Source organism: Mirounga angustirostris, unplaced genomic scaffold, assembly GCF_029215605.1.
Source record: "Mirounga angustirostris isolate CCGP_5_RB_7025 unplaced genomic scaffold, mMirAng1.0.hap1 SCAF_5, whole genome shotgun sequence".
NCBI lineage: Eukaryota > Metazoa > Chordata > Mammalia > Carnivora > Phocidae > Mirounga > Mirounga angustirostris.
The window spans coordinates 92,185,025-92,205,721 of NW_026991713.1; the positions used below are offsets into that span (position 1 = coordinate 92,185,025).

Below are 20,697 nucleotides of genomic sequence, written 5' to 3' on the forward strand. Positions count from 1 at the left end.
TTTTCAGGCAATGAGATGAAAAGAGATTTCTAACTTAAACACAGTTCATGTCAGTAGAAAATTTTTTTTCATTATTTTCAGCAGTGTCCTCTGTTCAGTGTCATAACTGAAAAGAAGAATATGTCACTTCAACAATAACAGGTTCATTGTTTAAAACCCTAAATCTGAAACTTCTAAGTGAAGGAAAGTTCTACTTAAGTGACTAGCAGGGACTGTCCTCTGAAGGGACACAAGCATGTGACCTTTCCCTACCTACACCCTCAAGTATATCATCTGCAGAGATAAAATGTACTGTTTACATCATTTTTTTTGCTGCAACAGCAAAATTACTCCAATGGGAAATCACTCTGGAGTTTCCTTTACTTCGGTAACTTTTTTTCAAAGATTTTATTTATTTGACAGAGAAAGATCGAGAGAGCACAAGCAGGGAGAGAGCGGCACAGGGAAAGGGAGAGGGAGAGGCAGACTCCCGGCTGAGCAGGATGGGGAGTGGATCCCAGGACCCCCGGATTTTGACCCCAGCAGAAAGGCAGACACCTAACCATTGAGCCACCCAGGAGCCCATGGTAAGTAACTCTTTGAAACCAAATATTTGCAACATTTTTGTAATTCAAGAGTAGGTCATCCTCTGGATACAACTGGTAGAGTTAATTTCATTCAAAGGACCTTTGTTCACATGTATTCTCAGTCAACATATCCCTCCTAACAGCTATTGGTTAAAACCAGAACGGCTGTATCAGGCCTAGAATAAAAAGTTACAATGGCTTAATGCTTTAGGTTTGAAAGCTCTTCACACGGAGCAGGTGGAGATGTTGCCTAAGGTTTGGACGTTCTGCGAGTTAATTATCAGTGGTTTGGTAAAGTTGCATCTGTTTGCACTTATACAGCGGTGGGGGTGAGCGAGCACGGATTAGAAACACTTCTACAACCTATGCCCGAGTAGTTCCTTTCCATTCATTCACTCAACAAATACATTTTAGTTAAATATTTATTGAGTACCTATTACATGCCAGGTACTATGCTAAATGTCAGGGGATACGTTTTAATAACTATAGCAGGCACCATTATTTTCATTGTTATCTATACCTGTAAACAGTAAATCCGGGAGGAATCCGGATGCCCTCGCTGAGGCTGGACTTACAGGATGTTTACCTGGAGAACTGCCAACTCTAATTGAGGACCCTGTACGCCTGGAGTGATCGAAACAGAATTCCCACAACCAGGCCCCAGACAGAAAGCCCTGTGAACTCCTAAGTGGAGAAACTGCGCTCAGAGGTGGCTCTGCGAAGGGGAACTGGACCAGGACACAGCCGGGAGAGGCAGCCTGCAGTGCACAAGTTTTGTACTGTTGGACTTTCCTCTGGTGTGATCGCGCGTTCTGTGGACGAGCGGGCGCCGCTGCAGACCTGCGGACACCCCCGCGGGTCGCGCGCACGCCCCCCGCACGGGGAAGCTGCCGGGCGGGGGGTGGGGGGCAGCAGCCGGCGCAGTCTGGGGCTCAGCGCGATCGCGGGGTGCCGGGAGCCACTGCAGGGAGGGGCTCCCGGGGGACCGCGCTCCCAGTGGAGGGGAAGCAGCTCCGGGTTGCAGGGCAGGAATGTGCCCTTCCCGGCCAACTTTCGGCCGCCGCAACGGAAGCAGGAACTGGCTAAGCACACAACCCGCGGGCAGGGGGGAGCTGCGGAGCATCCCTGCCGCCCTCGCCGAGACCCGCGCGCCGATCTGCAGCTCCTGGCCCGCGAGCGCGCCGGGCTGTTCCCTCGCCCGGGTAGGACACCGGGGCCCCCGGGGCCTGTCGTTGCCAGGTAAAGGCGTCGCCACCTTCCCCTCCAGGCGGACCGCTGAGAGCGAGCACTCCCTACCCGCCCGCGCCCCGTCCTTTCCTGGCGCTCCCTTCTACCTCTCCCCGAGCGCCAAGACCCGGGCTGGGGCGAGGAAGGGCTGGCCCGGGTGTTGGTGGGGCTGCGGACCCCCAGAGGGGATCTCCAGTCTCGCGCAACAGCACCTGTCACAAACGGCACTGGCTCCGCGTCGTCATCAGGAGAGGCTGAAGAACGCTCAGTAAGCGACATGCATTTCCTCAAAGGAAGGGAAAGAAAATGATTTCCAGTATTTGGCCCAGTTGTGTACAAGTGCGTTTTAGTGACGGTAGTAAGCAGGCGTTAAAGCTCAGGTGCTTCCTCTCGCTCCCACCTGTATCCTTTCCCCCCTACCTTTCAATGGAATTCAACTTGGCTGTGGACCTTTAAGGCCTACGTAATGATGATTAGAAGAATTACTTTACCTAATAGTTGTTGAGCATCTTTAGCGAGAAAATCTCTTCAGGACTTCTTGCAGTCCAGGTGCTAAAAAGGTGCTGCGTACAGAAAGCACAGTTCCTACCCCATCCCCTCGCTTAGTTCCGGCTTCTCTGCAAGAACTCCAGGAAAGACTGTCAGAATCCATTCAAAGTAAAGTATGGGCCTGGTTTTCCTCTTTTGTTCCTGTTTGGTTTTCTGGATGGCTAGAAAAAAGACTTGGGAAATGTGACAGCATAAAAAGATAACTCGTGCCAGGATTCTTTTTTTTTTTTTTTTTTTTTTAAGATTTTTTATTTATTTATTTGACAGAGAGACACAGCGAGAGAGGGAACACAAGCAGGGGGAGTGGAAGAGGGAGAAGTAGACTTCCCGCTGAGCGGGGAGCCCGATGCGGGGCTCGATCCCAGGACTCTGGGATCATGACCTGAGCCAAAGGCAGACGCTTAACCGACTGAGCCACCCAGGCGCCCTGTGCTAGGATTCTTTTTTTTTTTTTTTTAAGATTTTATTTATTTATTTGAGAGAGAGAGAATGAGAGAGAGCACATGAGAGGGGGGAGGGTCAGAGGGAGAAGCAGACTCCCTGCCGAGCAGGGAGCCCAATGTGGGACTCGATCCGGGGACTCCAGGATCATGACCTGAGCTGAAGGCAGTCGCTTAACCAACTGAGCCACGCAGGCGCCCTGTGCTAGGATTCTTAACCTGGAGAAGCCCTGGATAGTATTCAAAAAGTCTGAGCACTTCAGCAGGAACATTTATTATTTTAGTAGCCTCGAACTGAAATGGAACATGTCCTCTAAGAGGCGCTAGTCAAATCCATAGGAGAACTAGAGGCAGCTGTAATTTGCCACCAGCAGGAATCACAGGTGTTTTCATATCATATTACTTATTACACGGATCTCAAGTATCCTGTACATTCAACAATCCTTCAAAATTATGGTGGGTTATTAGGGGCGCCTGGGTGGTTCAGTCTGTCCGGCCTCTGACTCTTGATTTCAGCTCAGGTCATGATCTCAAGGTTGTAAGATCAAGCCCCATGGGGCTCCGTGCTCAGGTGGAGTCTGCTTGTCCCTTTCCCTCTGCTCTTCCCCCAACTTGGGCGCTCTCTCTAAAATAAATAAATAAACAAACAAATAAACAAATAAAATCTTCAACATTATGGCAGTTATTAGATGTACCACTTGTTATTCACTAGGTTAATAAAGAAGCAGAAAGGGTCACCTTGGTGGCTCAGTCGTTAAGCGTCTGCCTTAAGCTCAGATCCTGGTCCCAGAGCCCTGGGATCGAGCCCCGCATCGAACCCCGCACCGGGCTCCCTGCTCCCTGCTCGGCTGGAAGCCTGTCTCTCCCTCTCCCACTCCCCCTGCTTGTGTTCCCTCTCTCGCCGTGTCTCTCTTGATCAAATAAATAAAAATCTAAAAAAAATAATAAACATAAATATCCCACAATTGTTTCTATTTTGACTGAAAATGGGACTAATTTTTTTTTTAAAGATTTTATGTATTTAAGAGAGAGCATGAGGGGTGAGGGAGGGAGAGGGAGAGCCAGACTCCCCACTGAGCGAGGAGCCTGATGTGGGGCTCGATCCCAGGACTCTGGGATCGTGACCTGAACTGAAGGCAGCCGCCTAACCAACTGAACCACCAGGCACCCCTGAAAATGGGGTTAATAATGGGATCTATCTCATAAGGATTGGAATCTATCTCATTAGGATTCTTTTTTTTTTTTTTTTAAGATTTTATTTATTTATTTGACAGAGAGAGACACAGTGAGAGAGGGAACACAAGCAGGGGGAGTGGGAGAGGGAGATGCAGGCTTCCCGCTGAGCAGGGAGCCGGATGTGGGGCTAGATCCCAGGACCCTGGGATCATGACCTGAGCCGAAGGCAGATGCTTAACGACTGAGCCACCCAGGCGCCCCTCATTAGGATTCTTGTAAGGATTAGTTGACATGACACATGTAAAGTGCTTAGTATAGAGACTGGCACCTGAGAAACATAAATGTTACTTATTTGACTGTTTATAAAAATTGGACACAATAGCAAGGAAGATATTGGACTTGTACTGTTACTGTATATGGGTAATATATGTTTGTTTTTTTTGCTTTTTAATTTTTTTACTAACATCTATTTGTTTATATTAGAGATCAGTCTTTTTTTTTTTAAGATTTTATTTTTAAGTTATCTCTACACCCAGTGTCAGGCTCAAACTTACAACCCTGAGATCAAGAGTTGCATGCTCCCCGAACTGAGCCAGTGAGGTCCCCCAATATTAGGGACTCTTTGTATTGTACAGTTATGTGGGTTTTGACAAATGTAAAGACAAACAAACAAACAAAAAACAACCATTACAGTAGCCTATAGAATAACCTCAGTATAAAAATCCCCTGTGCTCCACCTATTCATCCCTCCCTTCCTCTGCCTAGCAACCACTAATATTTTTAGTGTTGATGTAGTTTTGCCTTTTCCAGAATGTCATATAGTTGACAAGGAGTCATACATTTCAGACTGGCTTCTTTCACTTAGCAATATGCAATTATGTTTCCTCTATGTCCTTTTGTGGCTTGATAGCTCATTTCTTTTTACTACTGAATAATATTCTACTGTATGGATATACCACATTTTGTTTATCCATTCACCTATTGAAGGAACATCTTGGTCGTTTCCAGTTTTTGGCAATGATGTATAAAGTTACTATAAACATTTGTATGTAAATTTTTGTAGGATTTGGTAGTGTCAGTTTTCTGGATTTTAGTCATTCTAATAGATGTATAGTAGTATCTCACTGTTGTTTTAATTTGCAGCTCCCTGATGACTATGATGTTAAGCACCTTTTCATTTGCTTATTTATCATCTGTATATCTCCTTTGGTGTGGTGTCTGTTCAGATACTTTGCCCATTTTTTATTGGGTTGTTTTCTAAGTTTTAAGAGTTCTTTGTATATTTTACCTACTAGTCCTTTATCAGGTATGTGTTTTGCAAATATTTCTCCCAGTCTGAGGCTTATCTTTTTTATTTTCTTAGTGTCTTGGGCAGAGCAGAAGTTTTAATTTTAATGAAATCCAACCTATCCAGTTTTTTCTTTAGTGGATTGTGCTTTAGGTATTATATCTAAAAACTCATTGCTTAATCTGAGTTCCAAAGATTTTCTCCTATGTTATATTCTAAGAGGGTTTTTTTTTATTTTAAAGATTTTATTTTTAAGTAATCTCTACACCCAACGTGGGGCTCAAACTCACAACCCCCTGAGACCAAGAGTCACATGCTCTACCAACTGAGTCAGCCAGGTGCCCCTGTAGGAGTTTTATAATTTTACATTTTATATTTAGGTCTATGATCCATTTTGAGTTAATTTTTGTAAATGACGGAAAGTTTGTATCTAGATTTATCTTTTTGCATATGGGTTCTAGCACCATTTTTGAGAAGGCTATCCTTTCTCTATTGAATTGCCTTTGCTCTTTTGTTAGACATCAGTTGACTGAATTTGTGTGGGTCTATTTCTGGGCTTATTATTATGTTCTATTTTTCTGTTCTTTCTATTCTTTTGGCAGAACCACACTGTCTTGATTACTGTAACTTATATACCAAGTACTGAAGTTAGGTAGTGTGAATTCTCCAACTTTGTTCTTCTTCAGTATTGTGTTGGCCATTCTGGGCCTTTCTGCATTTCCATGTAAACTTTAAAATCAACACTTTAAGTCATGCCTGGGTGGCTCAGTTGATTAAGTGTCTGACTCTTTTGGCTCAGGTCATGATGTCAGGGTCGTGAGATTGAGCCCCGCGTCCAGCTCCATGCTCAGTGGGGAGTCTGCTTGAAATTACCTCTCTCCTTCTCCCTCTACCTGCCCCCCCCAACATGTGTTCTCTCTCTCTCTCAAATAAATATATCTTTAAAAAAAAATCAAAACTTTAAAATTGTTGAGATCCCCAAAATAACTTGCTGGGAACTTTATTGGGATTACACTGAATCTATAGGTCAAGTTGGGAAGAATGGATATCTTAATACCGAACATGGAACATCTCTCCATTTACTTGGATTTTCTTTGCTATTTTACATCAGAGTTTTGTAGGCATATTTTAAAAACTACTTTGATAATTATATTTCATATAACTGGCTCCCTTTGTAATCATATATATTTAAAATTTGTATTTTAAAACATGTCTCTCAGAAAAAATCCTAAGCTTCTAAGCTTCACCAGACTATCAAAGGGGTTGGATTCATGACCAAACAAGAAAAGGAAGAAGAAGATTCAAGAAGCAGTAGTTCTTTCTTTCTTTTTTTTAAGAGAGAGTGCTTGTGTGTGAGCAGGGGAGGGGGGCAGAGGGAGAGGGAGAGAGAGAATCCCATGGGACTCGATCTCACAACCCTGAGATCATGACCTGAGCCGAAATAAGAGTCGCTTGCTTAACTGACTGAGCCACCCAGGTGCCCCAAAGAAGTAGTAATTCTGCTCTAGACTATCATTCAGTGAACAATTTGTATTCTGGAAATGAATGAGTTCCCTCTACTGACCAGCTAACTGTTAGAATTAAATTATTAGAGTTACCTGTCTCTGGTTTGATACCTAAGGAGAGGCAGCAACAAGAAAGACAGCCCCAGTTTCCTCATCTATTAATGAGGAAAATAATAGCTTTTTTTGCAGAGCTAGTATAAGGATTAAATAGGACGATATATGTATATTTCATAGCACATTGCCTACCACCTAGTAGGTGATTTAAAAATGCTACTTGTTATTACCAAGAAAGAAACCATGGTCAAGCGTATTATCGCTGCTTTATCAGTGACTAGAAATTTTGTGTCCCCTCCCCTCCTGGTTAGGAGAAGCAAGAAGAGAAAGGATTCTAGAACTTGGGGGCAGGCCTGCTGTTTATACCTCTTCCATCATAAACACTGGTCAGCTTTTAAGCATTGATGGGATAGTATATGTGTTTGTGCTAATTAGTTCTTTACCAAGCTTTTTTCCTAAGATTTATTTATTCATTTTAGAGAGACAGTGCACAGGGGGCAGGGGCAGAGGGAGAGAGGGAGAGAGAATCTCAAGCAGACTCTCTGCCGAGCATGTAGCCTGATTCAGGGCTTGATCTTATGACCTTGAGATCATGACCTGAGCTGAAATCAAGCGTTGGATGCTCAACCAACTGAGCCACCCAGGCGCCCCTCTTTACCAAGTTTTTAATGAGAGATTGTCTTGATCTATTAAAAGTGAAACATAAAAAATGCTTGTTTATTTCTGTTTTAAAATCATGTATTGTTTATATTGACTTGAAGGAAATGAACTATATCTTCGCTAGATTTATTAAAAGAAACAAAACTCATTGCTGATGTTTTATTTTTGTTCTAGAGAGAAATTCCATGATCTGTACAATCTTCTTGAAGCAAACTCAGACCAGAGGGAGGATTATCCTTGACCTTTGAAGACTAAGACTAAACTGAAATTTAAAATGTTCTTTAGGGACAAATGGAACTTGACTTACACTTGTGTAATAATTTGTTTCCTGACACTAAGGCTGTCCACCAGTCAGAATTGCTCTACCAAGAGTTTAGAAGATGTTGTCATTGACATCCAATCATCTCTTTCTAAGGGAATTAGAGGCAATGAACCCATACATACATTAACTCAGGAAGACTGCATTAATTTTTGCTGTTCAACAAAAAACGTAACAGGTAAGTAATAGTCTCTTGGCAGCTCTTCATTCCAAGTGTTTTGTGACATGAGTAGCTGGTTGATGTGGCTGCAGAGATTATCCTAGTGATTCTCAGTGGGGTAGAAATGTGGGTAACAAAACCACTGGGAGAATGTTCCACAAGCGTGTCCTCTCCTCCCCTAAGCTGAGGCAAAGTTACTGATGAGTGTGTGTGTGTGTATCACAGGTGTCTGGTTAGAAAAAAGGCTGAGAACCACTGGTGCTATGTCCTAATAGGTATCTAAGATGTTTCCAATATCTTAGAAACAGAAATCCTTAAGGGACATGGGAAGTTGTTTGGTCGGACCCATTCACGTGACACAGAAGGAAACCGAGGCCCACGGGTGTGAACCACACCTTTGCATATTTCAAGTTTCAGATCTATGACTTGAAAAAGAAACAGTGAAACAGTGATCATTTTTCAGGTGTTTATGATCCTGTTCTAACTCCCTAAATGAAAAATAAATGAACAAACAACAACAGCAACAAAAAAACACACACAAAATTTATTGAGCACCAAATGCCTTGCCAGGTGCTGGAGACAAAACAATGAATAAGATGGACAGGGTCTTGCCATCAAGGGGCCTAGAAGAGCTAGTGAACACTGGACTAATGGTTCTTACCTCACTTATTAGCCAGCCAAATCATGTGTTTTCTCTTATATCTTTAGCTTCTTTTCTTTCTATAATGGGTGTGATATAGTAAGAAATATATGCATATAATCTTTGTTCTTGGTTCCTGGCACAGAGCTCCTAAAAACCTTGCAATTTCCTAAGCAGAGGAGCTTCTTTTGTTATTCATTATAAGCCCTTTTCAACCACACCTGAATTTGTGCTCATAGCTTCAGGGTGGGTACTGGTCGCAAGAGAGACCAAGCCTTGATTAGAATTTTGGAACTTTCAGCCCCACCCCCACCTCCAAGTAAAAAAGAGGGGCTGAAGATTGAATTCAGTCACCAACGGCCAATGATTTAATCAATTATGCCCACATAATGAAATCTCCATAAAAATCCTGAAACCATAGTTTTAGGCAGCTTCCAAGTTGGCGAACACATCCATGTGTCCGGGACAGTTGTGCACTCCAGCTTCCCTAGGACAGAAGCTCCTGCAGTCAGGACACTTCCATACCTTGCCCTTTCTACCCTTCGTCTGGCTGTTCATTTCTGTCTTTTACAACAAAATGTAATAGTAAGTATAGCTTTTTCCTGAGATCTGTGAGTAGTTCTAACAAATTATCAAACCTGAGGTAAGGGTTTGTGGGAACCTGAATTTATAGCCACACTGGGCAGAAGTGTGAGTAACCTAGGACCTGATACTTTTTACTATTATTATTATTATTATTATTATTATTATTACTATTATTTGAGAGAGAGAGCGCACAAGCCAGGGGACAGGGAGAAACAGACTCCCTGCTGAATAGGGAGCCCCCACAGGGCTCAATCCTAGGACTCCGAGGTCATGACCTGAGCCTAAGTCAGACGCTTAACCAACTGAGCCACCTAGGCATCTCCCTAGGACCTGATACTTTTTTTTTTTTTTAAGATTTTATTTATTTATTTGAGACAGAGAGAATGAGAGAGAGAGAGCACATGAGAGGGGGGAGGGTCAGAGGGAGAAGCAGGCTCCCCGCCGAGCAGGGAGCCCGATGCGGGACTCGATCCAGGGACTCCAGGATCATGACCTGAGCCGAAGGCAGTCGCTTAACCAACTGAGCCACCCAGGCGCCCGGACCTGATACTTTTGACTGGCATCTAAGTGAGGATAGTCTTATGGGACTGAGCCCTTAAGCCTGTGGAGTCTGATGATAACTCCAGGTAGTTAGTGTAAGAATTGAATTGAATTGTAAGATAGATGGTGTCAGAGAATCAGAGAATGGAGAATTAGTGTGGAAACAATACCACATATTTATTTGATGTCAGGAGGACAAAAAAAAAAACCCTTCAGTGGTCGTCTCAAACTTGGCAGTGTGCTTTTGGACATTCTTTATAGACTGATTTATGGAAATTACAGAGATTTAATTTAAATTTCCAGTTTTTCTTTAAATGTTATCAACATTTATGTGAAACAGAAAATCATCTGCAAACAGGACTGAATGCTGTGTGGGTGTCTGCTGGCAAAACAGGAAACCTTGCTTTGCTTTTCAGTTCCATAATGGGTGTTCAGTAAGAAATGGGGGTTTGCTGCTTTATTGTACAAGCAAAATTACTGTTACTGCTTTACTGTAAGCAGAGGTAATTGTGGGTCTCATTTAATGGATCTCAGACTTTTTCCTCATTTATTGAGCAATGACCTTTAACTGCTTAGGGTTCAAAAAAGCACTTTGATAATTTGCTTGGAGTCACAGCCGCTAGAAGAATGCCCGGAAGTACAAAGGACACAAGATTTTGCATACAACTTGGGGGTTTATGGACCCTCCCCTTTACCTATGTGCCCCCCAAAAATGGTATTGCAGAATTATCCCATTGCTGAGAAAGGAAAAGCTAACGTACCTTTCTTATTGCCTGAGTGATGGGGAGCCAACATGATCAGATCCCCACAGAAGCTCACTGAGTCTTATTTCCAAATGTGGGAATCAAGGTTGATCCTAACCATTGCCTGATTTGAAGATGTGGTTCTGATGGCCAGTTATGCAGGGTTTCTTCCCAAAGCTTTCCTGAGATATATTGGGCACATAATATTGCGTAAACTAAAGATATACAGTGTGATGATTTGATGCATGTATGTATTATGACATGATACCAGAACAAGGTTAGTTAACACATGATTGTGAGTGTGTGTGTGTGTGTGTGTGTGGTGAGAAAGAGCATGCATTTTTAATAATTAGTCTATATGCCTGTTAACCTTCATCCTGACCAGGGATATACTGATCCCTCAAGGGTCATAGGCCAAGAAGTGAGACTGTACTAGACTGAGGCCAAAGCCAACTCTAGGCCATAATGAATAGAAAGTATAACTTCTATTAGGCAGAAGAGGAAGAGAAAAAGAAGTCAGAAATAAAAGCTAAGAGTGAAAAGCCAGAAAGGAAGGAAAATGGAAAAGCAGAAATAAGGAAGAGTAGAAATGTGAAGGAAAAATTCAAAAGAAGAATTGTACTGATAAAAGTAAAAAATGGACCTTGTATTCCATACACTACTCAGACCCTTTGTGGAAGGAGGCATGGTAGGATGATGCTGAATTTAGTAATTCTACCCAAGAAAGTCAGACTCATGGCTTCATAGGTGTCTGAGATAGGTGTCTGCCTTCTGGATACAAGAGATAGATGAAATCATTAGGTTAGATCCATTTCTTAAGTCCCAACTCAGTTGTGGGTTGTGTAAAGATTGTGAAGTCAGTATTTCTGTGGATGTTTCCATGGATATTTTAGCAAATGGAAGGCTTATCTAAAGAATTAAATGTATTATTTTTAAAAAAAGAATTAAATGTACTACCTAAAGTTGGTTTTGCCAGAATGACCTTAATTCAGATGTTTAAACCCAAGGTCTTTACAAATTGCTTTACGAGACTAAGGAAGAGGAAATGAGTCAGCGGTCAGCCGGCAAATGAACAATGTGAAGGAAGGTGTTTGTGTTGGATAGCAGAATAAATCATTGCCTACTCTTTAAAATCTCCTATTTCAGTATAATGCTTACAAAGCCTTTCATTGCAGGAGACAAAGCATGTAACTTGATGATCTTCGATACTCGAAAAACAGCTACACAGCCCAACTGCTACCTTTTTTTCTGTCCCAGTGAGGAAGCTTGTCCACTGAAACCAGCAAAGGGACTTATGAGTTACAGGATAATTAGAGGTAAGAATAGCATTGTTCTTTTTCTTTGGTGATTGGAATTATTTAAGGATGTGGTTCATGTGAAAGATTTTCTACAAAAGAGTCTAAGTAAAACTACCAAAAGTGGTCATAAATACAGAGGCACACTGGAAAACTCTCATGATTTAAAGTTCAGTTTATTAAATCAACCATCTTTTTTCCAATGAAAGATCTCCAAATGATAGTATTTTATGTTGTATAGCTTTTGTTTTTACCTTCCTGAGATAAAATTCCAGGATGTTTGTCTTCAGTTTCCAATTATTTTATAATAACATTAGCTGAAATCAAACACACTGGATTTTATTATCCAGACCTGGAGGGAAGTTCATTCAAAAAGTATTTACTGTGCATCTACCATGTGCCAAATTCTGTGCAAGGCATTGGAAATATAGTCTCCATACTAAACATATTTGTTCAGAATACAGAAAATAAACAACTGAAAAATAATATAATTATTCGGATATGTCTTGGTGAGATTTTGGCTTGTTAGTTTTTCAAGATGAAATGCTTTTGGTATCAAGTTTCCTTTTATTTAAGTTTTAGAAAGTTTTTGTCATTACACTCTTGATGATTAATAATATTCTATTTGTTCATTTACTAAATAAACAACAAATGTTACTTAGCATCTCCTAGGTGCCAAACATTTATTCTGCCCTAAGGACACAAAAATATAACACTAAACATGAAAAACAAGGTCCTTACCTCTGGAACTTACGTTTTAGGAGAGACAATAATCATCATAAATAAGTAATCAAGAAAAATATAGTCACAAGTGCTATGTGGATGAGAAAAGATAACGTAATAGATGATCACTGAGTGGACTGTCTTGATTAGGTGATCAGAGGAAGCATCTGTGAAGAAGTAACCCCTTGACTGAGATATGAACAGTAAGAAGTCAGATGTGAGATCTGAGAAGAACTTTAGGCAGAGGAAATAGCCCATTCCAATATCCTGAGGCAGAATAGTTTTGGAGTATTGAAGAACAAACACTTCAGTCCCAGCTGGCTGACTCATAGTGAACCATATAAAGAGTGATATGCAAGAAGTTTGAAAAGTGGGGAGGTCACATAAAGCTTTGGAAGCCACAGTAGGAAGTTCTTATTTTAGGTGCTTAACAGGAAGCCGTTGGGAGTTTTTGAGCAGACATGTATTGTGGTGTTTTCAATGTGATTTCGCAAAGCTCACTGGGACTGCTCAACTGGGGACGGACAAAAATGCCGCAGCAAGAGGGGCAGTGGGAAGACTTGGTAGGAGGTGGGGCAAGATCCCAGCGAAACACCATGGCACTGTGGACCAGGGAGGTGGCAAATGAGGTAGAGAGAAGTAAATATACGGCCATTTCAGAGGTAGAACTGACAGGACTTGCCGATGGGGTGGGGTGGGGGGTGACAACAGGGAAGAGAGAAGCATTCGAGTTGAGTCCTAGCTTGAGTGTCTACATGGATGTTGGCACCATCTACTGAGCTGGAGAAGGTTTGAGGAGACTGGTTTTAGGGTTGGGAGGGGGAGTGCAATCAAGGGTTCTCTCTCTCTCTTTTTGAAGATTTTATTTATTTATTTGAGAGAGAGAGAGAGAGAACAAGAGGAGGAGCAGAGGGAGAGAGAGAGAGCAGACTCCGTGTTGAGCGTGGAGCCTGACGGGGGGCTCAATTCCAGGACCCTGAGAGCATGACCTGAGGCGAAATCAAGAGCCGGTCACTTAACTGATTGAGCCACCCAGGCACCCCTCAAGGGTTCTCTCTTGACTGTGTTATGTGTGAGGTACTTTGGGGAATGAACTACCCAGGCTGCCTGGGCACAGACTCTGCTTTGTCCTCTGGGTGAGCCTGTGTCAGAGTTTTGGTTAATGAACTAGATGTATCAAACATTCCTTTAAGCGGGAAAGTAAAGCACAAATCATTTGTGTAAATTCTTCCCAAGTAGGGATATAAACCCAAGTATAAGAAAACTTGCACAGGGTGCAAAGTTTCAGTTCTGCAAGATGAAGAAAATTCTGGAGATGGGTGAAGGTGATGGTTGCAGAGCAAAGTGAATATACTCAATGCCACTGAACTATATACTTAGAAAGAGTTATGTACAATTGTATGTACAATAACGTAAAGTAATGTACATGTACAATGTAAAATGATTTTTAAAAACACTAGGCATAGAACAAATGAGGCTTCTCAAAACACTCAAGACCTTACTTTACGTGGACAGTGTCTTGTCCTGCCCCCTCCCCAGAGTGGCTGCCCCTGATCTGTGTGGCTCCTTCACTTCGTCCCTGTATATATATATATCATCTTGGCTAAAAACACTGGGGCCTCCAGGGTGGTGGTGATACTTCTTGCTGTCCTCTTTGATCACCTGGACCATTGCATTAGACAGCCAGGGGTGGTATCTAGCAGGAGATGGATATCCCAGTCTTAGTCTCCAAAGAGGTCAGGGCTCAAGACACTGATTGGAACGTTTGTTCTTCTCCTTCTGGAACTCCTATCATACGGAAGCTGGACCATAACGTTCTGCCTCTGTTATTCCTTCTCACTACCTCTTCATTCTGTCCCTTCTTCCACTATCCATGTGCTTCCCTATATCTGTCTTCTATTTTGTCATTAAAGCACAATGTCAAAGAAATTACAGGTAATTTACTCCAGTAATTCTACGTCCCTAAAATCTAAAGACACAACACCAAAACAAGAAAAAGCTATTGGTTTGAAGTTGTTTATTGTATAATTAGTTTAAAGAGTGAAAAACTAGAAGTAGCATAAATGTCCAATTGCCAGAGAATGATTGGGTGTAAAATATGATGGATCCACTTGAGAGAATATGATGCAGATGTTAAAAAATAAGTTTGAGGGGGGTGCCTGGGTGGTTCAGTGGTTAAGCATCTGCCTTCAGCTCAGGTCATGATCCCAGCGTCCTCTTGGGGAGTCTGCTTCTCCCTCTCCTCTGCTGCTCCCCCTGCTTGTGCTCTGTCTCTCTCTGTGTCAAATAAATAAATAAAATAAAATAAAAATAAGTTTGAGGTATATAAATAAACAAAATTTCAGGTGAAAAACAGCAGTTGTTTTTCAATTACATGAAAAAAAAATTTAAGGTATACAGAAATGTTAATAGTCATTAGGACATAATGATAAAAATTATAGTTGAATTTGTTTTATAATTTTCATAATTCTCTGTAATATTTTTGCTTTATAAAGCATGTGTAAAAGAGGGAGTGTGCGGTAAAGATTCTCTCCAGTGGAAATGGGAGAAAAGGGAACTTGGCATGTGTATAAACATTTTCAGGGAGGGTATGAAGGTAATAAAGGGGAATTAGAATCAAACAGTGCCTGTAGCAGCCACCAGGGGGCACCCTCAGCCCAGAGCAGGTTGCTTGATATCTCAGAGCAAAGTGGCAACAACCCTGGACATAGAATGCCGCTGACTTTTTAATCTACAGGATGTTTAAAAATTAAGTTTGTAATTCTATTTATGAATCTGCCCATGTTGATGGATTAAGATCCCCCATAAAAATAAACTATCTGCTTCCTGTTTAGAGTGAAATTAAATAGATATCTGTTTGGTGGTTTGTTTCCAGATGAACTCGATTTCCTATAACTGATAGGCTAATATTTACAGACCAAAAGTTTGAAAGATGACAGTGTACTCTGTTCATTCTACAAAACCATTGCAACTTGGCATTATGGAATTTTTTTTTCAGCTTCGTGGTGTGTCATGTCTACCAAGGATTAGAATAGGGGAATTCAGAGATAGAATAAATTGGGAGTCTGTTTGCTCAGTTGGTTTCCAAGGAATAGTCAGTCCCTAAGTTTTTTATTTCGTGAAGTCCCTTGAGACTGAAACTCAAAAGAGGGATTGAGGGCACAGGGCTGTTTCACAGTCCCCTCTGGCTCACCTCTACATGAGCAAGAAAAACACCACACCCCAATGGCAAACATCAGAGGGTGAGGTAAACGGAGCAGGTGTTGAGAATCCCTGTGTGGTTCTAGGATCTTTGCCAATAGATTAATCTTATCAAGAAATGGGACTAGCCCTAGCCTTGCTTTCTTTATGAGCTTGCATTCTTGAGAAAGAAAGCAGCTGTTTTGGTCATTCTTTGTCAATGGCTTTAAGTTCTGAGTTCATACACATCACAGAGCATTTATTTAACTAGTCTTTTTTTTTTAACTTTAAAATGAAATACGTTGGGGCACCTGGGTGGCTCAGTCAAGTTAAGTGGCAGCCTTTGGCTCAGGTCATGATCTCAGGGTCTGGGTATGGAGCCCCACGTCGGTCTCCCTGCTGGGGGGGGTCTGCTTGCCCTCTCCCTCTGCCCCTCCCCCCTCCTCGTACTTTCTCTCTCTCTCTCTCAAATAAATAAAATCTTTAAAAAAATTTTTTTAAAAATGAAATGTGTTGAGTCCTGTTCTTTTTTTAAAAAAAATATCTGATACTACCTAAAAATAGAGATGCTGTTTATCTCATGGTGATGTTATATCTGCAAATGTGGTATAACCTGCAGCAGAAACTCTTTCCTTCAGTGTTGTCGGAGGAGAGAGGCATTTCAATCCTCCAAATTCTATTTTAGAGCAAAGTACTATATCCTAAAGCAGGTGTCTGCAAATATTTTCTGTTGAGGGCAAAATGATAAGTATTTTAGGCTTTCCAGGCCAGTATTTTAAGTTTTATGGGCCATATGCAATCTGTTGTACCTATTCACCTCTGTCCTTGTAGTATGAAGTACCCACAGCCAATGTATAAACAAATGAGCACGGTTACCTGCCAATAAAGCTTTATTTGCAGACACTGAAATTTGAATTTTATGTAATTGTCATGTGTCCCAAAATATCCTCTTTGATTTTTGTCAGCCATTTAGAAATGTAGATCTTGGCTCATAAGCCATACAAAGAGAAGTGGCAAGGGGCGCCTGGGTGGCTCAGTCAGTTAAAAGTCTGCCTTGGGCTCAGGTCATGATCCCAGAGTCCTGGGATCGAGCTCCACATCAGGCTCCCTGCTCCACGGGAAGCCTGCTTCTCCCTCTGCCACTCTCCCTGCTTGTGTTCCCTCTCTCTCTGTGTCTCTATCAAATAAATAAATAAAATCTTAAAAAAAAAAAACAAATAAAAAAGAGAGAAGTGGCAAGCCAGATTTGGCCCTCGGGTCATAATTTGCTGACCCCTGTCCTAGATGGACTAATAAGTGACAGTTCTTTTTTTTTTTTTAAGATTTTATTTATTTACGCTTATGTGGGCAAGCAGGGGGAGGGGCAGAAGGAGAGGGAAAGAGAGGATCTCAAGCCGACTCCACACTGAGCCCGACATGGGGCTCTATTTCACGACCCTGAGATCATGACCTGAGCCAAAGTCAAAAGTCAGCCGCTTGACCGACTGAGCCACACAGGCGCCCCCGTAAATGACAGTTTGAAAGGACTCTTTGAAGTGTGAAGCTTACAGAGCAGTCAAAGATATTTACAAATCTGAGGTTGTCTCTGGATCTGTTTGTTAGCAGAGGGGAGAGTGGGGTCTGGTTCAGAAACTGGCATTGAGAGGAGTTGAAGAAGAAAAGGGGGAAGAGAACAGAACAATAAACATTAAGAAATTCCTTTTCTTCCTTCCTTGTGTTTGCTGCCGTTCAAATCTAAGTGAAGTGATTAGCCAAGCAGCAGAGTGATACAGAGCAGTTCAGATGATCATTCCCTGCCCCTGATGACTCCAAAAACCCTTTCCAGTTTGAGCTGTGATGAATGGCGTGTGAGACTAAGAGCACAACTCTAAACCTTCTCTTACCCTGAGGAGGATCTGAGGCTGGTTCCTCCCCAGCAGCCCCCAGAACTGTGTGATTTTCTGCTCTTTATGTCAGCTCTGTGGCCATCCTAATTTCAAATATTGGTTCCATTGTCCTCAGACTGAAGACATTGGCTCTGAAATGTTAATCTTTGAGAGTCAAAATTAAATCTCCTAGATTGCCTTGCTCCCCTGAGCGTGGGGCCAAAACCTTTTTTTTTTTTTAAAGATTTTATTTATTTATTTGAGACAGAGAGAATGAGAGAGAGAGAGCACATGAGAGGGGGGAGGGTCAGAGGCAGAAGCAGGCTCCCTGCCGAGCAGGGAGCCCGATGCGGGACTCGATCCCGGGACTCCAGGATCATGACCTGAGCCGAAGGCAGTCGCTTAACCAACTGAGCCACGCAGGCGCCCCCTTTTTTTTTTTAATTGGAAAATGTCATCAATCTTCTGCTGCTGCCTTGGCCTCTGTGCCCTGGGAGGAGACCAGACCTTCCCTCCAGTCCCATCCTCCTCCTCTTTGTGGCAGGCAAATGGCCCGGGTTCTGCCTGGGCTCCTCATCGCCCCGAGGCCTCTATTACCGTCCTTGCCTTTGGGCTGCCCTTGCTGTGAAGTCTCTCCTTGGTGATTGCTGGTTTCCCAGGGAGCCTTCTCTCCACCAGTTCCTGCCATGTCACCCTGGCCCAGCTCTATTCCCTGGCTTTGGCCCCCTACACGTCCCCATGTTCCTAAACCTCCTGAGCTCCTCTTAGCTCCCTTGTTCTGCTCCTCCCACCTCTTCCTTAATTTGCCTGGTCCTCCTCCACACATTTCTCCTCTGTCCCATCACTCTAGAAATAAACCACAGCATCTGGTAGAGAGGCAGTGTCATCAGATTCTGATTTAGCAATTTGTATTTTTCCATTTTGCGCAAGTTTCTACAAAATGTCAAGTTTCAACAGTTTGGGGATTTACTGAACAAGCTGATACGTTTGTCTTTTTTTTAACCTGCCTCAGCTTGGAAATATTTAAGTCTCCTTTTAATTTTCTTTACATTTTTCAGATTTTCCAACTTTGGCCAGAACTCACTCGCCAAGTGGAGAATTAACCCAAGAAGATTCTCTCCTCCGTGGCCAGTCTTCACAGGGACTCACTCCCACCCCCGCTCCCGTGACAGGTTATTCAAAGCCCACTGACAGCTTCCGGAGAGAGGCATTTTCTCAGAAGGTCGGATCCTCAGATCACTTGGAGAAACTATTCGAGATGGGTCAAGCGAGTACACCCTTCCCTGTTTATAAAGAAGAAGGCCATTCTCAGAGTTCACAGTTTTCCTCAGAGCAAAAAATATCTCCTCTGCTGCCTGAACATGTGACAACACTCCCCACGACAGGGACGGTTGCCTCTCGGCGGATCACCTCTGCCCCTCCAAAGCCTGCATCGCCCCCCACCGCCAGTGCTCCCGGGATACCTTCTGTGACTTCTGAACCAGAGATGGCCACCTCAGCTCCAGCCCTAGCCTCAGGCAAGTCTCAGCCCCCCACAGCCCTCCTGTCTACCATTTTGACCCGGGCTGCGGTTAAACCCAAAGCTAGCCTAGCTACAGTAGCTGTTTCAAACACCGTCCCTGAGGCACCCATGGACTGGAAAAGCCCCCCAGAAACGGCACCCTTTCGAGAAATTTCCAACCTCACTTTGAACACAGAGGATGCCCATAATAACCCTGCTACACTTTCTTTGTCGACAGTGGATTCGTCCACTGCTACGCCGCTTTCGTCAAATGTGGATTCTTCTCTGAATAAAACTGCTTCCCAGGAAAATGGGAAGGCCAGACCCGGTGGTTCCTCCCTGAACAGTGTTCCAGAAAGTCAAGACAGCCTTCCATTTGAAAAATGGCTCCTCATCGGAACCCTGCTCTTTGGGGTTCTGTTCCTAGCCATAGGCCTTGCCCTCTTGGGCAGAATGTTCTCGGAATCCCTGCACAGGAGACGTTATTCGAGACTGGATTATTTGATCAATGGGATCTATGTTGACATCTAAGGAGGAAACTAGATGTCTCTTCATTCATGTAGTTACTAGCAGCCCAGACTCAGTGACTTCCTGCTGACTCGCAGATCTTAGCAGGATGTCTGAAGCATCTTGAAGATAGGCAGATGCCCCCTACCACTTTCTTTTTACTTGGTTTTTGAAGACAAGGGGAGAAAGGACACAAATTAGGTAATTTGAGTGATCTATCTCTAAAATATTTGCTGAAAACAAAGCTCTACCTAAAGTAATAAAGTATAATTGGCATATAAATTCAAAAATGACTGGCTTTTTGCAAGGAAAAGTGGTTAGGACTTTTAGGCTCCAGTTCATTAACATTTCTGGTTCCAGATAAAGTCAACTGTTTATGATATTAATTCTAATGGATTTACTTTCTTTTTTATATGAATTCCAATAAAAGTTATTCCAGATGTATGTCCTTCCAATTAAATATTTGAATAAATCTTTTGTTACTCAGTAATGTTCTTGTAAGTGACACATCCAGCTGGATAACTTTCAATTTATTCCCACCAACAAAATGATTAAATGATGAAAGTATGTGTTCTAAGTTAAAATGACAACCCCCCCCTTCCCCATCAGTGAGCAAAGAGGTTCCTTTGGGAGAACTCTAGCAGAAGATTAGCCTACGTGGAGACAGTGATAAGTTAGTTCTGATAAATAGCCAAATCTACTTCGGGTCCATTCTAGTTAACTATCCTACCCCCGCCCCCCCCCCCAAAGTAATACAGGAATTTTCTAAACTTCACCAGGTTTAAAACATAACAATGATATTTATAAATCCTTATCTAAATTTCACCAAGTCAATTTGGGCTTTATTTGGAATAACATTGAAAATAACATAACACTTAACATTATTGTTAAATGATTAGTATGCTGTAATTTTTATGTGCATTTTAAACATTTATTTATTTTTAATTCCAATAAAGTTAACGCATAGTGTCATATTAGTTTCTGGTGTACAATAAATATGCTGTAATTTTTACTGATTAGTTATTGAAATGTCTGAGGAATGGCATTTAGTAAAAAGGGTTTGCCAGATGAGTTACAGTGAGGTCCCGAAGAATCCAGAAAACTGCCTGGGTCAGTTTGACTCCTCAGTCTCTGGACTTCAGTTTGCTCATCTGCAAAACAAGAGGTGGTCCCT

General features: G+C 42.4%; 1 protein-coding gene across 2 annotated transcripts; it reads left to right on the top strand.

Moving 5' to 3' along the window:
- Positions 1–1,562: 1,562 nt before the first annotated feature.
- On the top strand, positions 1,563–20,495 carry MANSC1 (MANSC domain containing 1). 2 transcript variants are annotated; one of them, XM_064591549.1, is made up of 4 exons: positions 1,563–1,805; positions 7,640–7,962; positions 11,628–11,768; positions 18,574–20,495. In XM_064591549.1, the coding sequence occupies exons 2-4, from the start codon at positions 7,740–7,742 to the stop codon at positions 19,545–19,547; spliced, it is 1,338 nt and encodes a 445-aa protein (XP_064447619.1). In that variant the 5' UTR covers positions 1,563–1,805; positions 7,640–7,739; the 3' UTR covers positions 19,548–20,495. The 2 variants fall into 2 exon arrangements, with proteins under 2 accessions (XP_064447619.1, XP_064447620.1); XM_064591550.1 differs by lacking the exon at positions 1,563–1,805 and adding an exon at positions 1,889–2,061.
- Positions 20,496–20,697: the final 202 nt, after the last annotated feature.